General features: G+C 40.9%; 1 protein-coding gene across 1 annotated transcript; it reads right to left on the bottom strand.

Moving 5' to 3' along the window:
* Positions 1–1,005: 1,005 nt before the first annotated feature.
* LOC311049680 (uncharacterized protein) lies at positions 1,006–19,079 on the bottom strand. The gene is made up of 12 exons (XM_084063445.1): positions 15,573–19,079; positions 10,334–10,453; positions 9,815–9,919; positions 9,306–9,422; positions 8,929–9,208; positions 8,324–8,583; positions 7,947–8,086; positions 5,154–5,313; positions 4,242–4,358; positions 4,082–4,144; positions 2,610–2,750; positions 1,006–2,259 (listed from the first exon to the last, which is right to left on the bottom strand). Exons 3-12 carry the CDS (start codon positions 9,846–9,848, stop codon positions 1,955–1,957), a joined length of 1,617 nt encoding a protein of 538 aa, XP_083919571.1. The 5' UTR covers positions 9,849–9,919; positions 10,334–10,453; positions 15,573–19,079; the 3' UTR covers positions 1,006–1,954.
* Positions 19,080–20,416: the final 1,337 nt, after the last annotated feature.

Below are 20,416 nucleotides of genomic sequence, written 5' to 3' on the forward strand. Positions count from 1 at the left end.
TACTTGACTAATTTCCCCAAACCGCACCCCCCCAAATCTCATGGATTCTGAGTCCAATGTTGTCCAATGTCTGACAGTCCAATGTTGTTTGAAAATAGCCGATCTACAAGCTCACAATGCGTCGCGATTCAACGCATTTTGTGAACTCATAGATCTGCTATTTTCAAAAGATTTGTATATATCTATATATATACAATTGAGAAAAGTCAGCACTTCCTGTCCCCCGCTGAAGCCACCCCTATCTAAATATACAAACCCCCCTGGACAGGAAGTGAGGTCAGACAACACACTCCATATGGGAACATCTCCTATTATGGCTTTATATATTATAGAGACCAACAAACACAAAGCACCGCGCAGCGGATAGGGGGGAGGGGCGCGCAGCGCCCCGACCATCTAGTTTTATACATTTAAAAACTTTATTATTTTGTTTGTTGGTTATTTTGGTTCTGAAACGAAAATCAGAAAAAAAACTTTTCTTAAAGTCAATTCCAATTGACAATCAAATTATACTGAGATCCCCAGACCTTGATTGCTCTGTTATAGGCTACCCGTGGTTATTATTCCAGGTTCTGACATAACTGCAGTGTTTTACTGTAGAAAGGCAGAAAAAAATGTATTACAATATGGGCTATCATATACAACTTCCAGTTGTAGTTGTAATCTATACCACTTAATCAGCCCAGTAACCCCGGTAACAGCCCTGACATCATAGAAAACAACTGAACCACATCATCAGAGATACTAATAATATAGACAATAATAGACAAGTATATGGATATATAGAGACATTTATTGAGTTTATTGAATTGACAGTTATTGAATTTAATGAATCAACAATGATAACAGGAAGGACACCTCATGTTAAATTGGCTATTTCAAAGCATGAGGGGACCGTGATTTTTCAATACATTTCTTCATTTATGTTTTATATATTCTTTTAATATTTATTGTCTCCGCCAGGAGACTATGTTTTCACTTTCGGCCCCCCCCCCCCTCGGCCAAGCTAACATTGGTCAAGCCTCACGTGACACGTGACAATACGTTGAAAGAGTGTGCTCTGATTGGCTAGTGAGACGCATGACGTATAGCGGCCTATAAATAGATGTGTCACTTTGAAAGAGTCTGTGTCTCTTTCAAAGTGAGGTAAGACAGGAATAATCACGAAATGGCTGAGAAATGGCGGAGCAATACATTATGTAGACACACTGGTGTCATCACAATACGTAATATAAATAGCTTAGACAGGATTAATCAATATTTGCTGGCGGAGACTTGTGCTCCGAGGAGCACATTTTCTAGTTCTATTTGAAAGTGAAATATCCCTTTAATGGGTGAAAGAACAAATGTGCATACATTTTATATTTACAACAATCTTATATGTAGCCTAAAAGCAGTGGTGTGTCCAGTCTTTTACACATGGTTTGAAGTCAGAAATACACTGACTGCTCCGAGTGAAAGAAAAACCTGGTTGAGTGTCTGAGTAACGATGTTGACGGTCAGATGAAATCATGGCACAATGTGATGGCAGTACTTAAGCCCCCCCCCCATAAAACATTAAGTAAAAACACACATTAACTCTCTGCAGTGATCAAAAGTCAACATCTAATCCACATCACACAAAAATATCACTGTGTCTAGAGAGAGGAGAGATGAGAGAGAGATCTACTATTTTCTAAACTAGGCCTATATGAAAAATTGTGAAAAATTGTCAATCATTCAGCGTTCAAAAAGTTCAAAACAAATCTTCTCAAGCACTTTTCTAAATCAAAGTCAAAGTCGCTTTACAAAACAGAAACAACATAAGAATGGGGGGGGGGGGGGGGGGACAACTAGTTCAAGAGGTTAACCCAAAAATGTTTAAATTTAAAGGGTAGAGGGATTTCAACTTGGCGACTCTTCTGATTTTGAAGGAGGTGAGGGGGGACGGTGTGGAACCACTGTGGCAGTGTTACTAAAAGTCTTCACGGAGCAAATAACCACCCCACCACAAAGTGCGGAGAGTCATGCTCGGGCTGTCGAAACGGACGGTGAGTCTGTCCCCCTTCCGCAGCCACAACTTCCTTTCAGCAGACAAGGGGAAATCTATGGCGTAATTCCAATAGCTACTCTGTAACCAGATAAATAAGTACTCTATACCTTTAGAATTCACATGATTATCATTTTTACTGAGAAAGATTGAAGGGTTTTGATCACCATACGTGCTAATTCCATTAATGCTGATAGCCCAGAGTCCAGAGAATGGCACAGTGTAGGTACCTGAAACAGAACACACACACGCACACGCACACGCACACACACACACACACACTGTGACTACTGTGTTAGTAAACCTATCATAGGACCACAATGGAAACAAGTCCACGGGACGTTTCTGTGTTTTAGCTTTAATGTCTTACTGCACCACGTGCTGTTTATTAGTCATTTCTGACTAATATGGTATTACATCAATCAATCAATATTGTGGAAAGAGCCAGTGGTTTCAACCAATATTTCATCATGATCATGATGACCACTAAACATGTTGTCATGATAGATAAGTTGTGTATAGATGGTTGTAATTGATTGTGTAAAGTTAATTAATGTGACTTAATCACCACCTACTGTACCTGTAGATGGATTGTAATGGTTGCCGTAGTTAACGTTTACCCAATACAGGTACGCAATGCAACCCCGTCCCGGGCCACACTTAGGGAATGGTCCAACCGTCAACCATGTTGGACCACCGTGAACTTGAAAAACCATCTTGTCTGTCAACAGAGGAGCATTGTGAAATTGTTTATAATATTATAAAAGCATAATAATATACTATTAACCCTACTGTATAGCCTACTCTGCTCTTCTTTTCCCTCGATGCCAAATCTCTTCACCGAACATAGCAGAGATACAAGTGAGTGATCATTGCAATTGCAATGCACTGTGAGCTTGTAGATCTGCTATTTTTCCAGAACGTTTGGCCCCGAATAGAGACGCTATATATAGTAGGTTCATGTGTACATGTTGTAGATCTGCTATTTTTGAATAGCCAAATAAATCTAAAAATGACATAGATTCATTCCCGGTCTAAACGGGTTAAAGTTTCAACATGCAGTAGTTGACTTTAGCTCCGCCTCAGCCAATCGATCTGCAAGCCCACAATGCGTCGCTGATGCAACGCGGTGTGGGCTTGTAGGTCAGCTGTGTGTTCCCTGTGCAACACTGTTGCACACCGAAACAAAAACAGGTACTAGTAGTAGGCAGGAACGCACAGACATTATGTACCTACATGCCAAGAAGTTGTAGCCTAATATTTCTCTCCTCTTATAAAAAAAAACCCCAAAGTATTAACATAAATTAAAGCCACAACCCTTCACTAATAGAGTTGGGTTTCACTATTTTGTTTAGCCTGTTATTAGAGCATTTGTATGTGTGCACGTGTGTGTTTATTATTGTACAACTATACATTATCTTATATAATTATATATTATATAGAATATTCAAATATTTTCGAATATTAAAAAATAATAAAGCATTGAAATTCGAATGGGATTATAGAGGAGAACTGACAGCCCTAATTGAATACAACAATCAAATGTATTAAATCTAGACAAATAAATAATTATAATTAATGATTAATTATTAATAAATGGACCCTTAAGTTACAGGTCTGTAACTCTGTGGAAAATGTAACCAAATGCACCCGTATGGGTCCATTTGGTTCCATTTGAACACTCTAAAGCGAAAAAAAGCGACATTAGCCGATCTACAAGCCTCGCGGCACGAGGCATTGAGAGCTTGTAGATCAGCTATGTACGGCCAATGTTCCCCTCAGAGAAGGGATGCTATAGGGTTCAAGTGGTTCATGTAGAAAGAACCTCCTATCACACCCTGTAGTAACTCTGAGTACCCCCTAGGGGTCCCAGACCCCCTGTTGAGGGCCCCTGCACTAAGTTTAGTAAAGAGTGGGACAGGCATTCTGAGATACTGGGGGCAGGGCTAGAGCATTCAAAGCTTCAATTCAGTAGGAGGTCTTTGAAGGTTTTCCTTTTAAAATTAGAACCCTCCTGAATCTTTAAGCCTAATGTTTGTTAAACATACTTACTCCGCAGTTTTTCGACATTGTATCTATTGTGACTGATTCCGGTCTGGTGGGCTTCATCCATGACTGAAAAATATCACAGAGAAACGCAAGTTAAACTATGAAACATTTTCAACTTTCAGCCTTTACCACTTCTTCAAGGTAGATTTAGACCATCCTATACCTGCCATTGCGATCGTCAGATTCTTGAATTCTTCATCCATGTTCCTGATCTTCTCTTGCTGTACTAGCACGATGTCACGCAGTTTCCTCACCTCATCCCAGATGTTTGAGTTATCATCTGGTTCAACATTGCTCTTGTTAATGCAAAAATGGTACTGTCCATACACAGAATATAATTTGCTTATTTATAAAATCATGAGCAAGCCAGGCCAGAAGCCTTTCTGGCCTCATAGCGCGGCACAGAGTGCTGCGCTATGAGCTTGTAGATCAGCTTTTTTTTTTTTTTAATAGTGGAATATTTGTGCAAATCTTTGAATATATATATACATTTTAACTCAAATCTTTGCTTCTGGGGGTCCCTGGAACAAAACATTTTGAGATGGGGGGGTCTGCGGACAAATACATAACATTTTGGGGGTCCTTGACATGAAAGAAGTTTGTTGAGAACCATAGATTGAGATATATAGCAACATAAGTAAACAAATAAATAAAAAAAACTGTTAGGATTTAGAAGACATTTGTATAATGCCCAGAAGCAAAGATTTGAGTTACAAATGTTCACTTTGAAAAACATATATATTGAAAGATTTGCACACATTTTCACGATTTTTCAAAAAATAGCAGATCTACAAGCTCATAGCGTGGCACTCGGTGCCGTGCTATGAGCTTGTATATCTGCTATTTTTGAATGGCCAAAGAAATCTTAAAATGACACACAGATGCGTTCCCGGTCTTAAAGGGTGAAAGTGAGGAAGGAACTTGTATGAGCGGCCCTGGCCTGCACGGCATGACACACACGCACGCACGCACGCACGCACGCACGCACGCACGCACGCACGCACGCACGCACACACACACACACACACACACACACACACACAGCAGCAGCACATGGCATAACATGAAACCTTACCAATCACAGACTGGAAGAAATCCAGGTGGCGGATCACCTCGATGTGAACATGAGGTTTCCCAGCCTCACCGCAGCTCTCTGGTCCCCAGCTTATGATGCCATGCTGCACGAGCACGCCGGTCCTCTGGTCCATGGCGATGATCGGTCCGCCTCCGTCTCCCTGGAAATAAATACACATATTAAACACTCTTAAAGGGATAGTTCACTCCCAAAATGAGTTTTTTCCTATCGAGTACTCGATTAGTCCATGGAGACTTCATCGAAGACATCGAGACTTCGAATTCATGGATCTTTTTTTTTTGTCGCATTCCTAAGTCAATGATTTGATGACCGGCAGCGGTTCTGGTAGGAGACACAAAGAGTCTCCTTTGTCTCTTGTAAGTAAGTAAGTAAGTAAATTTTATTTATATAGCACTTCTCACAGAGAAAACTCACAAAGTGCTTTACATACCAACAAATGTAACCACAAACAGCAGCAAAACAGTACAATATAATGCAAAAACAGAAGACATATTACAATAAATAAATAAAAAAGAAAATCAAAGATATTCCGAAAAAGCATGACCAAACAGAAAGGTTTTCAATTGGTTCTTAAAGATGCCTACAGACGCTGCAGCTCTCAGTGCCTGTGGTAGAGCATTCCAGAGTCTGGGAGCAACGGCCTGAAAAGCTCTGTCGCCCCTGGTTATAAAGTTGGTTCGGGGGATGACCAACAGACCCTGGTCGGCTGACCTTAAGGTCCTACTTGGCACATGTCGTTCTAGCAGGTCGGTTAAATATGCTGGTGCTTGACCATGCAGAGCTCTATACGTAAGTATAAGGACCTTGAAATTAACCCTGGAGGCAACAGGAAGCCAATGCAGGGAGGCCAGGATTGGAGTGATGTGACACCTTCGCCTGGACCTGGTTAGCAGTCTCTCAACTTTAGCAGTCTCTTCTACCGGAACCGCTGCCTACCTGTGCGCTGGTCATCAAATTATTGGCTTAGGAATGCGACAAAAACAAAAAAAGTACGTGTGGTGTACAGAATTGAAGGCCACAATAAATACAAAGTAAAATATAGCACATTGTTTTACTAAAATGTAGTAACAGCTGGAAAATACTGGAGATGCGATCAGCCTGCCACAGGGCCACACCATTTACACAGGAAGGGATAATAAAAGACAGTAGAGCCAATTTAAATATAGAGGCAATAGGACTGTAAATGCCTTTTGTCATGGACAGATGTCTCCTTTGAAGCACAGACCCCTGGAGATAAGGAACTGCTTCGGAATGTGAGCAGCTAGGGATCTTTTGTCTGTCCCCTGAATAAAGTTGAGTTCTGAGGACAGATGATTGTGGGGGATACGACTTCACCTGTTTAAAAGTATTTTTAGTCCCACAGTTAACTTTGCTAAATTTATAAGAGTGCAAATAATTAAGTCTAACTGTGAAGATATTTTGGTACGAAACCCAAAACCTGTTGAACACACATAATGTACATTATAACAAGGATTTCTACTCTTACTGCTCTAATAAAGACTGGATTCACCAAGCAAAGAATTAATGAGGTTTATACATTAAAATAATAACCACTGGACTTTCTTTAAAGTTTCCTTTCATAGAATTGTATTTTAGCCAAGATGGATAGATGTCCATTGGCATGAAAGCTTCAAAATTAACCTGTATTTTAAATAAGACTGTATGAGTGTAACTTTGTATTGTAATGGTTTAATGAAATAACTTTTGGTCTTATTGTAATGTGTGAGAACTCCTGAACGTAGATAATTGAATGAAGTTTTGTTTAAATGATGATATCCCGTGATAAATGTACTGAGTATGATATAAGCCTGGTACTGAATAAAGTTGCTTGCATACTAATTTACTGCGCTACAGCGGCTGCTGCAAATAGACCGCCAATGTGATTGGCTGAGCGCTCTGTCACTAAGAGGCGGTCTCCAGTATCCGCCCCGGACCCAGTAAGATGTGGAATGGTATATATTCATGTACCCATGCTTAGTACAGGGCGCAGTACAATTTTGACCTCTCTGTACCATGTTCGCCTTTGTTGACAATAAAAGTGATTGTTGAACTGACCACTCCGGACTTCCTCGCACGTAATTATTTTCACCAGGAGGTTGCTTTCTATCCGACTTCCAAACGGGCCTTTTTTCCACATACGTTTTTGGGTGAACTATCCCTTTAAGTCTGCAGTGCTCGCTAATGCTTAGAGGTGCTGGGAGAAGAGAGATTGTTGTTTTTATAATTCTTTGTTAAAGACATCATGAAATGGCTTTGCTGCAAACATTTTGCTAAGTTTAGCTCAGAAACAACTTTGCCAGATTTCACGAGAGAAACAAGCAACCAGGTCTATGGAAACAAGGCCAAAAGAAGCAACTATAGATAAATAAATTGATGAAAAAGGGCGTCTGTCAAACTTAATTGTCTGATGTTGTTTTAGAGCACTGGTTCTCAAACCTTTTCATGACAAAGACCCGTAAATTAATTAATGACTGTATTTGGCTGCGGGCCCCCATGCCAAACAACATTTGTGTTAGCCTATTGAAATGTTTCAAAAAATATTCCAGATTTTTCCATTTATTTTCGAGATTAAAAAAAATAATTGCAGATCTACTAGCTCACAACGACCCTGTAGATCTGCAATTTTCAAATTGGACTGAACTCACTGCACAGACCACAGCGCAGCTGGAGCAGAGAGAGACAGAGAGGGGAACAAATAATGTGTTCTGCATTAACCTCGCATGTGATCTGGTTCAGAAAAAAGGAAAAAAAATAATCGTGGTTCCGGCATACCTTACAAGGGCCCTCATTTCCTTTCAGATTCGCAGTACAGAACATCCCCCCAAGGGGACGTCCAGGCCAGAGCTTTTTGCATTCGTTTGTGTCAATCCTAATAATCTCCACTTTCTGTAGAGTTCTGGAGTGTGGTGGGCCTGCGCACACACACGCACACGCACACACACACACACACACACACACACACACACACACACACACACACACACACACACACGGTTAAATACAGACAGAGGCCTCATTTCAGAAAGAAACCACAGCAAAAACAAAGGCCTATTTCAATAGAGAAAACTGCCAATCTACAAGTTCGGAAGCGCGTTAAGTATAAAATCAGTTAATTCATTCTAACAAGCTGTAACCCTAAAAACACTAACCTGTCTCATTTGTCTGGCCCCACCCAAGAGCGGCGCCTATGTCTCCCGGGAGGAACACGCTGTCAAGGCCTGCCAGAGCCAGTGGTTGGATCCTGTTAGTATACTCGAACCGTTCTGTCACCACCATGGCGCAGTCATTTTCATGGGTTACATGATCGTAGTCTGGACAGAGAAGGATTTTCTTCACGGGTACTATGACTCCGCCTTCTCCGTCCAGATCCACTTGACCCAAGAGGACTGAGTACTTCCGTGGGTTTGTGCTTCAGAGAGAGAAAAATATAAGATATAAGGGGTGCAACAGTCTATCCAATATATATATATTTTTAAAGCAATTTTATTTTACTCAAATCTTTGCTTCTGTTAGGATTTAGAAGACATTTGTAGAATCCCCCAGAAGCAAAGATTTGAGTTATAAATGTCCACTTAAAAAAATATATGTTCAAACATTTGCACGAATGTTCACGATAATAAAAAGAAAATTGCAGTTCTACAAGCTCATAGCGCAGCACTCGGTGCCGTGCTATGAGCTTGTATATCTGCTATTTTTGAATAGCCAAAGAAATTTAAAAATGAAATGCTCTTAATGGGTTAACAAATAAATGTACCTGGATATGAAGCAGTGAGCAGACGTCAGTAAAACTCCGTTGTCGAGGACAGTACCTTGGCATCTAAACGTGCCCCAATAACGAATGACCGCCATGAAGGAGTCGGACGCTGGCTCGCCTCCAATGATCCGGGAATTTGCTGGGGTGGTTAGGGTAAGTTCAGTAAGCGTGGGACAGGCATTCTGAGATACTCTGGGGCTAGATTTAGTCTCATTGGCACCGATTCTGGTCTGGTGGGCTTGGACCTGGGTCTCAATAGCTGTCTGTTTGGCATCCATGACTGAAAGATATCACAGAGAAACGCAAGTTAAACTATGAAACATTTTCAACTTTCAGCCTTTACGACTTCTTCAAGGTAGATTTAGACCATCCTATACCTGCCATTGCGATCGTCAGATTCTTGAATTCTTCATCCTTGTTCCTGATCTTCTCTTGCTGTACTAGCACGATGTCACGCGGTTTCTTCACCTCATCCCAGATGTTTGAGTTATCATCTGGTTCAACATTGCTCTTGTTAATGCAAAAATGGTACTGTCCATACACAGAATGTAATTTGCTTATTTATAAAATCATGAGCAAGCCAAGCAAGCCAGGCCAGAAGCCTTTCTGGCCTCATAGCGCGGCACAGAGTGCTGCGCTATGAGCTTGTAGATCAGCTTTCTTTTTTTTTTAATAGTGGAATATTTGTGCAAATCTTTGAATATATATATACATTTAACTCAAATCTTTGCTTCTGGGGGTCCCTGGAACAAAACATTTTGAGATGGGGGGGGGTCTGCGGACAAATCATTTTGGGGGTCACGCAAGTAACGCAAGTTAAACTATGAAACATTTTCAACTTTCAGCCTTTACGACTTCTTCAAGGTAGATTTAGACCATCTTATACCTGTCATTGGCAGATTCTTGAATTCTTGCTCCATGTTCCTGATCTTCTCTTGCTGTACGACCACGATGTCACGCAGTTTCTTCACCTCATCCCCCAAGTGAGCACCTGGTTCAACATTGCTCTTGTTAAAGCAAAAATAATACTGTACAGGAAGGTGAATGTAATTTGCAAGTTTATTTATAAAATCATGAAGCAAGCCAAGCAAGTAGCCTAACAAGGCCAGAAGCCTTTCTTGTAGATCTGCTTTTTTTAAATGTATATAGTGCAAAATTTGTGCAAATCTTTGAATATATATACATACATTTTAACTCAACATAAGTAAACAAATAAATAAAAGTAAACTGTTAGGATTAAGAAGACATTTTGTAGAATCCCCAGAGGCAAAGATTTGAGTTAGAAATGTTCGCTTTGAAAAATACATATAAAGATTTGCACACATTTTCACGATTTTTCAAAAAAATTGCAGATCTTCAAGCTCATAGTGCTGCTGCACATTCACATAGTTATGTATTGTCTTACAGTTTTGTGCAATGATAACAATGCAAGCCACGACAGCTAATCCAGCCACTGTCCAGCCAGACAGTTTAGCAACATCGACCAAATGCTCCTTGCATTTCCCTAGGAATTTTCTTGCACGGCCTGCAATTGACAGAGTACACACACACACACACACACACACACACACACACACACACACACACACACACACACACACACACACCGTACAACACTTCATGACGCGTTGTAAACCCGTCACTTGTTGTAAGCTTGTAGATCATCTATTTCTGCTTTATTTAAAAGCAGAAACAGCGTTGCTTATAGCTTGCAACCATGCTTACAGTGCGTCAAGATTTGCTATTTCTGCTATTTTTACACGAATAACAAATATTAAATATGTCAATAATTTCTTTGTATATTTCAGTTATTTGTCATATCTACCCTGTGCAATTTTTGATTACGAAGCCTAAAATAAAAGGCTTCATGTGTTCCAATGTTCATGCCAAACACACAATTAAAGTGTTCGCAATTATTTGAGTGACAATTAATCGTCAACTTAAATGTGTAATCGTGACAGATATCGAATGGACATAATATATATCCACACGCCTTTCCCATCTAAACATGCTTAGGCTCTATGCACAGCAGCCATATAGGAAAAACTTTGGGCCCCTTCCTTACTTCCTACAGGCGTTTCCAATGGTACTAATTAAAGGGGCTACACCATGAATTAAAAAAAAATATATTATATATAAATATTGCCCCCTAATACGTTTTAAACAGGTTGTAAGCCTAAAAAACATCCAGATATTTTTTCTCACAATCTGACTGTCTGTCATTCCAAGCTTTTTCAGCTGCAATACCAAAACGTCCTATTGGGCAGGGGGGGAGCTACTGAGCAATTCTGTCTGGCCATCGTCAATGCAAAATCCGTGCAAGTGACATCACTTGCACAGCCATTCTGAAATGGCCTGTTCAGACACGCCCATTCAGGAAATCCATGAAATGAGCATGAATGACTGAATGTTAAAAAAAAATATTTTTTTGGGTACAAGAGACACTGGGGAGCCCAAAAAATACTAAAAACCTAAAAAAAAATGAAATTCATGGTGTAGCCCCTTTAAGGCTCCGTTCCATTTAGTGTAGCACAGTGGTTCTCAAAACTTAATTTCAAGGACCTCCAAACTTTGAGAGTGTACAAATGGAACCAAAAGGGTCCATTTGGTTCCATTTGTACACTCTCAGAGTTACACACCTGTAAGGGGCCATTTGAAACCCCCTCAAGGAACCATGAGGGTCCCTGGACGACACTTTGAGACCCACTGGTGTAGCAGAGTGTTTCCAGTGAGCCATGCCAACATGCACACTATCAGCACCCTGACTCTGTTTGACCAGAATGGAACAGAGCCTGAAGGAAGTGAAGAAGATGCCCAATTTCTTTACAATATGGCTGCTGCTTAACCTGACGCTACCAGATCCAAGAAGCTTGCTCCACACATTGTTTCACAGCTGTCTTGAGGAACCTGGTTACTCAATACCGCCCCATCTGGCAGGGTCAGGTTAGCTGCTGCTGTGCATAGCGCCTATTAACAGATCAGGCAGTAAGAGAGCCCGCCCAGAGCCTCGCTCATTCTCGACCTGGACCGACGCCAGGTCCCAAAAAAGAAGCCTAGCCCAGCCCAGTGGTAAATTGGGCTTTTTCGAACTGGACTGATGTTTCTCTGGAGTGGAAAGGAGCGGACGACGAGACATCTGAGTCTGTGTGATCACCAGGTGTAAACTAAGTACATTTTCTCAAGTGCTGTTCTTAAGTACAATTTTGAGGAGCTTTTACTTTTATTGGAGTATTTCCAATTTCCAATACTTTTACTTCTACTCCACTAGATCTCAGAGGCAAATATTGTACTTTTACTCCACTACAATTATTTGAAAACTTTAGTTACCAGTTAGCTACTTCGCAGATATAAATTATTACATTGATTGTAAACCATACCACTTTAGCCCTATTTTATACCTAAAGGCTATTTGAAAATAGCCGATCTACAAGCTCGCATTGCATGGTGGTGCGTTGTGAGCTTGTAATTTTAGTAGCCTACTTTTACTTTTGGTAGGCTACTTTAAGTATGTACATTTTAATACCAATACTTTTATAGATTTTACTCAAGTAGCCTACATTTTGAATTCCGGTCTTTTACTTATGACAGAGTAGGCTACTTGTATAGCCGTAGAATACGACTCTCGTAGACGTATTTATGATTCTGAGACGTTTTCAATCTACGACAGTCGTAGGGTAGATGGTAACCGCCCAACTCACTCCAAATCCAACTCACTCCAAATCGCGCCCAACTCACTCCAGACATCTCACTCCACACACTTGCCCAACTCACTCCACACACTTGCCCAACTCACTCCACACACTTGCCCAACTCACTCCAAAAATTATTATTGAGTACAATATTGAGGAATTAAGTACAATATTGAGGAATTTGTTACTTTTAACTCTATTCTGTTTTAGGCTTGGTTAAAGTTTTAAATACTGTCTCTACAAAACAACTTAATGGTTCTGGGGGGGGGGGGGGGGGGGGCTCGCTGGCCACTTTGGCACTTGGAGTCCAGTGTTTGTTAGATGTCTTATTCTATTGTTGGTCAAATCAAGAGGTGTTGTTATATTCCTCGTTAAGGTTTTGGCCCTCCTCCACTGAGTTCACCCGCATAATCACCCTCCACCCAGGTTAGGGTTAGGGTTTAGGGTTAGGGTTAGGGTTAGAATGTAAGAGTCTCCACCGATTCAACCCACACACACACACACACACACACACACACACACACACACACACACACACACACACACACACACACACACACACACTATAATATTATAATTTATAGCTGCAAAGTAAGTAGTAAAACAAATACATTTAGTGGAGTAAAAAAACAATATGTGGATCCAATATGTAGTGGAGTAGAGGTAAAACCATTGGAAGTTGGGAATACTCAAATAACGCACAAATACCCAACATTGTACATAAGTACAGTACTTAAGTTAATGTACTTAGTTACTTTACACCACTGACACATTGAACCAATATTACACTGGTGACATTGCATGGAGTGAGTTGGGTTTGGTCCTGGAGTGAGTTGGCTATGGTCCTGGAGGGAGTTGGTCTTTGGTCCTGGAGGGAGTTGTCCCAGCCCTGGAGTGAGTTGGGCGAGCCCTGGAGTGAGTTGGGCAAATATTTCTTAAGTCTTCATGGAGTGACTTGGATTTGGAGTGAGTTGGGCGGTATTCGGGTAGATCCCCCATGGACAACTGGACTTTCAGCTAAGTCCAAACATGTACAAATGCAAAAAAAAAAAGGTGCTTACCCCCACGCCCCAAATGTTAACTCTTTCTACGGGATAGTAGTAATTTAATCATCCATATTTTTCAATAAAGAAGTGTTTTAAAGAGTTAACATTTGGGGCGTGGGGATTAGATTTCTTTTGCATTTGTACATGTTTGGAGACCCTACGGAGTTAGGAGCTGAAAGTCCAGTTGTCCATGGGGGATCTACCCTACGACTCTCGTAGATTGAAAACGTCAGAATCATAAATACGTCTACGAGAGTCGTATTCTACGGCTACTACTTGTACATTGCAGTATTGATACTTTTACTTCTTAACCCTTGCATTGTGTTAGAAAACTGCATCCACTTGTGATGTAGCGGGATTTAAATCAGCCCAAAATACTCAAAAAATAATATTTCTTTCTCCCACCTCATAGCTGACTTAATGACGTAATGCATTCATATCCATGTAAACACTTTTCATCTTTCAATATATCTTGTTTTCTATTCTAAAGAACATTTCTAAAAATGTTAAAATTCACTCATTACATTTCCTATAATGATGGCAATTGATAATGATGTTATCTAGCTATAATAGAATAATTAAGAATAATAATTACAACACACTTCCAAAAAAAATGATGAAAAAATACTTGTTTTCGTTTTTTAACTTAAAAAAATGTCAATATTATTAAAAATAGTGACACTAGTGGTGTTAGGGTCCGAAATGACCTGTATACCATAGAAGGTAAAAAGTCATTTATTTGTCATGAACTCAAACTTTATTTTACTCCTGATAGCAAATGCTAATTGAGGACAGGTCTCTCTCACTCTCAAACATGTAAACATTGAATATTGACAATTTGGGGGGAATTGAGCCACACTTCTCTTCCGGGTCATTTCGGACCCTAACACCACAAGTGTCACTTTTTTATAGAGACCATCAGAATGAATTAAAAATGATAAATAATTTTGTTGCGTTAAAATGGCTATTTCTGAGGATATCATGAAACCTCGTTCCAATAAAGAAATGTAAAGGGTACTTTTTACCTATTTAAACTTGAAGGGGTCAAAAATGACCCTAACACAATGGAAGGGTTAAGTAAAACATTTGAGTACTTTTTCCACCACTAGTGAGACGCGACGGAGCAACAAGCGCGCTCCGCACTATCGGCGCGCGCGCGCGCACCTTCTAGCCCTGAGAGAACGCTATGGACCAGGGACCAGTTGCACCACCTCACACTAAGTTCAAACGTAGCCTAGTTATAGCTTAAATGGCTTTTAACCAAAAGCCATTTAACCCATTTAGCCGGGAAAGTATCTGTGTCATTTTTAGATTTCTTTGGCTATTCAAAAATAGCAGATATGCAAGCTCATAGCGCGCTCTCTGTGCCGCGCTATGAGCTTGTATATCTGTAGCTGTAGTATACAACCCTCGTAGACATATTTATGATTTATCTATGACTAGGAAGGCAAGATGGCGGTGCGGGCCGAAACAGGAAACACCGGCAGACGGGCAGGTGCTGCTGGAGCACACACACAAAAACCACGCCAAACTTAATAAGTTTGCCTTTCTACAGCAACCTGGTTTGTGTCTCAACCATACACACAAAGTTAATATACTGCAGCGACAGACCACTTCTGACGTTGCTCAAAAAGCGTTTGTTCTATGTTATGTGGTCGTGTTAGTCCTACTGTCTGTGCGTTGCTGTGTTTCAAACCGGACTGATCACCGAGATATCACTCTCAACACATGGAGCCAACACGCAACCTACTCCACTCTGCTAAACAACGGCCACGCCACTCCACCAACAACGAGCCTTAAAAGTTCGACAGGGAGAGTAGAGAGATCAAAGCGATCATTGCGAGTGATCCTCTACTTAACAACAACTCTCCTGTTGGCTGGTGATATCCAGCCGAACCCAGGACCTCACCTGACCGACGGCGGCGGGCCGCTGCCCCTGGGCGCGATGGACCTCCACCCCACTCCCACCGGGTCGGTGTTGGGGGCGACTGGCGGCTGGGAGGCGTGCAGCGGGAGACACCAGCAAACGCTGGGAATCGATGGCAGTGGAGGGGGTGCCTTGGCCGATATGTCCGTAATCACCACGCCAGGAGTGAATACTCATGGCGTGGCACAATCTGCGCTGCTGGAGGCGCCATGGGCGCACACAGTTCCACCTGTAGCTGTGGCTGCTGTGATGGCGCGCGACGAGGGACGCCGGCTGTGTCCACAGACAGCCATGGCTGCTCTTTGCGTGGCGCAGTCTCCGCCACTGAACGAGCTGCGGGTGCAGGCAGTAGTTCCACCCGTATCTGCGGCCGCAAAGGTGAGCGGCGGGGGACGCTTGTATCCACAGACAAACAGCGGTGGTGGTGAGTACCAAAGCAAAGCAAAGTTTGTTGTTTACCCAAGGTGTCGGACTAAGCACGAAGCTTGTTTCCAGCCGGACCCTGCATGGAAGCCTTGCTCAAGGGCTATTCAGCGGTGATTCATGATTGATGTGATGAATTGGGGAATCGAACTAGGGACCTTCCGGTATCAAGGCCGCCCCTCTAACCACTAGGCCACCGCTGCCAAACACCCACCGCAACATCTTCACTGCGCCCCAATAAACAAAAACTAAAGGGACTAAATCCAGCGATCAAGAAATACCGCAAGACGAACATTTTCACAACTCTTAATCATGCAAAAATGATCTGGGACCCAAAGTCCAAACCAAAGGGACTATTGGGCGGACATTTAAATATCCGTAGCGTCCGTGCAAAGAGCACTGAACTGGAACACCTGCTGTCTGACTCTAACCTGGACTTTCTATGTCTTTCTGAAACATGGCTAAACCAAACTTCATCAGTGGGGGGGGGGGGCGTGATGATATATGTTAAAAATACAATTAAGTGTAGTCTTATTGAATGGTCACATCATGAAATAGATTTCGAATGTATTGGGCTGAATATTACACTGTCTCCAGAAATGTCTTTTATTGTTATTTGTTTATATAGAGCACCTTCAACCAACAGTCTGTTTTACGACCACCTACATACTATGCTTAAAGAATGTGATAGTAAAAAGGAACTTTTACTTCTTGGTGATCTGAATTTTAATTGGGCTAACAAATCTGATAGGAAAAAACTTAAGTGGTGAAAGGTCCAACAAGAATAACAAATTCCTCACAGACACAAATTGATTTAATGTTTGCAAACAGGCCAGAGAGAATAACGAAATCTTATAATTTGATAACTGGTATGTCGGACCATAACATCACATTACTGGTGAGGAAACTCACTAGTAAACGGTTCAACAATACCACAAAACCTAAATCCTTTCACCAGATTATTCCAAAAAACGAAATCGAAAATCTTGATAGTACTTTAAAACAAACTGATTGGTCTAATCTACTGTGTAATCAAGATGTTGAGAGTGGCAGCAGTATTTTTGTGGAAACTACAAACAGAGTGGTGTCACCCTTCGTAAAGAAGGTTCTGTGTAAACCTAGACAAAAAAAACACCCTGCCATGGCTCAATGGCGCCCTCTGGCAGCAGATGAGAGAACGTGATTTTGCACTAAAGAGATCATTAAAATCAGGTCACAGCAGATTTTCACAAGTATTAGAAATAAGGTGGTAAGGAATTTAAGGAAAGCAAAAGCTTATTTTTTTATTAAAGTAATAGAAGATGCAAGGGGAAATGGGAAATTGATTTGGGAAACCCTTAATAAATTAACCGGGCGAAATAAGGATCAGAAAACAAAGGAACATGAACTTAAAGTGAATGGAACTTTAATTCAAGATCAGGAGGTGATTGCGAATACTTTTAATAGTTATTTTATACATTCAGTTGGGGAACTGGCCCAAAGTTTCCCCACTAGAACTCTGACATGTGCCCCTATTAATGATGATAAGCCCATTTTCAGGATAGGAGAAATTACCGAATCTGCAGTGGTTAAGATCATGAGCTCCTTAAGAGACTCTAAAGCAAGGGATGCTTATGACATGGAAACAACCTTTCTAAAAACATACAAGGATGCATTAGTATGTCCCATAGCTCATTTGATAAATTTATCAATTAGACAATGCACTTTTCCAAGCATCTGGAAAACCGCAATTGTAACACCAATTTTTAAGGCTGGTGACCAGACAAATGTGGCAAATTATAGGCCCATAAGTATCCTACCTGTAGTGTCCAAGGTGGCCGAGAAATGGGTTGCTCAACAACTGACCGCTCATTTGAATACAGGCCATACTCCTTTGTGTCCACTGCAGTTCGGTTTTCGCTCCAACCATTCAACAGAAACCGCTAACTGCTACTTTTTGGAAAGTGTCAAGTCAAGTTTGGATAAAGGTGGTACAGTAGGTGCAGTATTCCTGGACCTCAAACAGGCTTTTGACACTGTAGACCATCCGGTACTCTTGTCAAAACTCTCTTTCTTTAACTTTTCTACTGAGGCAGTCAAATGGTTTGATTCATATTTAACAAATAGGAAGCAAAGGGTTCGTATTGGTAACAAGCAGTCAACATATCTCAACAGTAACATTGGAGTTCCTCAGGGATCAATACTGGGCCCTATCTTGTTCAGTTTGTGTATTAATGATCTGCCTTCTGTCTGTCCATCTGTCTCCATACAAATGTATGCTGATGACACAGTTCTTTATATACATGCTGAAGACAAACAACTAGCAGCAGATAAACTAACTGCAGCCATGGTCCATGTATCTGATTGGTTGAGGAACTCATGTTTACACCTGAATACAAACAAAACTGTTTGTATGTTTTTTTCACGCAACTCCACAGATAATGCTCATCCTGACATTGTCGTCAATGGAAACATCATTAAGGTAGTATCTGAATTTAAATATCTTGGAATCACACTAGACTCAAACTTGACATTTAAAAAACATATTAAAAATGTAGCCAACACAATCAAATTCAATCTGTCTAATTTCAGGCACATAAGACCATACCTAACAACAGACGCAGCCAAACTCTTCATGCATGCTATGATTTTCTCACACATCACATACTGCTTCACAACCTGGTCACAGACAAATCTAACAACTCTCAAACCCATAGAATCACTATACAAACAGACATTAAAAACACTTGATCAAAAACCCAACCGTTACCACCATTGCCGTATAGTTCAAAAGTATAATTTATTTAATTTTGATAGCTTTAAACATTTTGCAGATGCCTGTCTCATTTTTAAGGTTTTAAATGGGCTTGCACCTCCACCACTAAAACAGTTCATAGAGCGAAGGGAGAGTGGTGACAGAACAACAAGGGCAACTACCAGAGGAGACTGTGAGGTACCATTCAGACGGAGTGTGTTTTGTAAAACAGTCTTCTCTGTTAGAGCCTCCCATCACTGGAACAGTCTTCCTACCGAAGTAAGAGAGACCAACAACTATCTAACCTTCAAATTCAACCTTAAAAGATGGCTAAAAGCTAACCAAATTTGTAATCATGAGTAAATGTCGGCTCCATTAATCACTGATGTGTCTTCTCCTATTTTACTGTATTCGTTTTGTCTTTTGTACTATGTCTACTGTTTTGTATTGTTGACGATGTCTCTTTTTGTATGGATAACTATACCACTTTTTTTAACAGCCTGCCCAGGGACTACAGATGAAAATTAGCCAACTCTGGCTAACTCTGGCTCATTTACATGGACGTGAATAACTGACATGTTGATCAATGTGCATTGTCCCTGTTAAATAAATAAATAAATGATTCTGACGTTTTCAATCTACGAGAGTTGTAGGGTTCACGCCCCATGGAGACCTGGACTTTCTGCACTATGCCCCGCAAAGTACTCCAAACGTGTACAAATTGAAAATAAAGGTGCTTACCTCAAAGCCCCAAATGTTAACTACTTCTACGGGGTAGTAGTTTAATGTAATAATCCATATATTTCAATAAAGAAGTGTTTTAATGCCGTCTGTGGCCGAACGCCATTTTTTCACCCTCGTTTACTTCCTGTTTACATTTAGTGTAATTCCGGGTTTCACCGGATGCACCCCCTCACTACCCGTCACTACCGTCCATTGGGAAATTCCGACAGAATCGGCCACAGACGGCATTAAAACACTTCTTTCTCTTCTTTCATCTCTCTCTCTCTCTCTCTCTCTCTCTCTCTCTCTCTATAATATATAATTTATAATTTCTTGGGGGTCCCAATCTACACTGAAGTATCATCATCATTAGTGTTCATGTAACTCTGCAGTGTACAAATGGAACCAAATGGACCCGTTAGGTTCCATTTGTACACTCTCAGAGTTACAGACACATAAGGTTCAATTTGGTTTCTAACTATTAATTTGTCTGGGAACCCCCTGGAACCCCCTCAAGGACCACTGGTGGTCCCCGGACCACTGGTTGAGAACCACTGCCCTATAGGGCATCGCAGTTCCGCCCACTTCCTGGTGCCGGAAGTAAATACTCAATGCATTTTTCCCATTGACTATTCCAAAAATATTTATATCAATTAATTTAAGCCTAGAATCAAGCCATCCAGGTGAATCATTTTTTTCTGTGATTTTTTTTATTTTATATTTAATGATATGATATACTATATTTAATAAATACCCTTTGTTTTGCCGTTTTCAAGAAAGGTTTTTCACAGAATCAAACGTTTTATGGTCATGATTCACCAGGATCCTGGATAGCTTGATTCTAGGCTTAAATTAATTGATATAAATATTTTTGGAAAAGGCAATGGGAAAAATGCATTGAGTATTTACCTCCGGCACCAGGAAGTGGGCGGGAACTGCGATGCCC

This window comes from Gymnoscopelus microlampas (genome assembly GCF_963454915.1).
Source record: "Gymnoscopelus microlampas genome assembly, chromosome: 7".
In the NCBI taxonomy this organism is placed as follows: domain Eukaryota; kingdom Metazoa; phylum Chordata; class Actinopteri; order Myctophiformes; family Myctophidae; genus Gymnoscopelus; species Gymnoscopelus microlampas.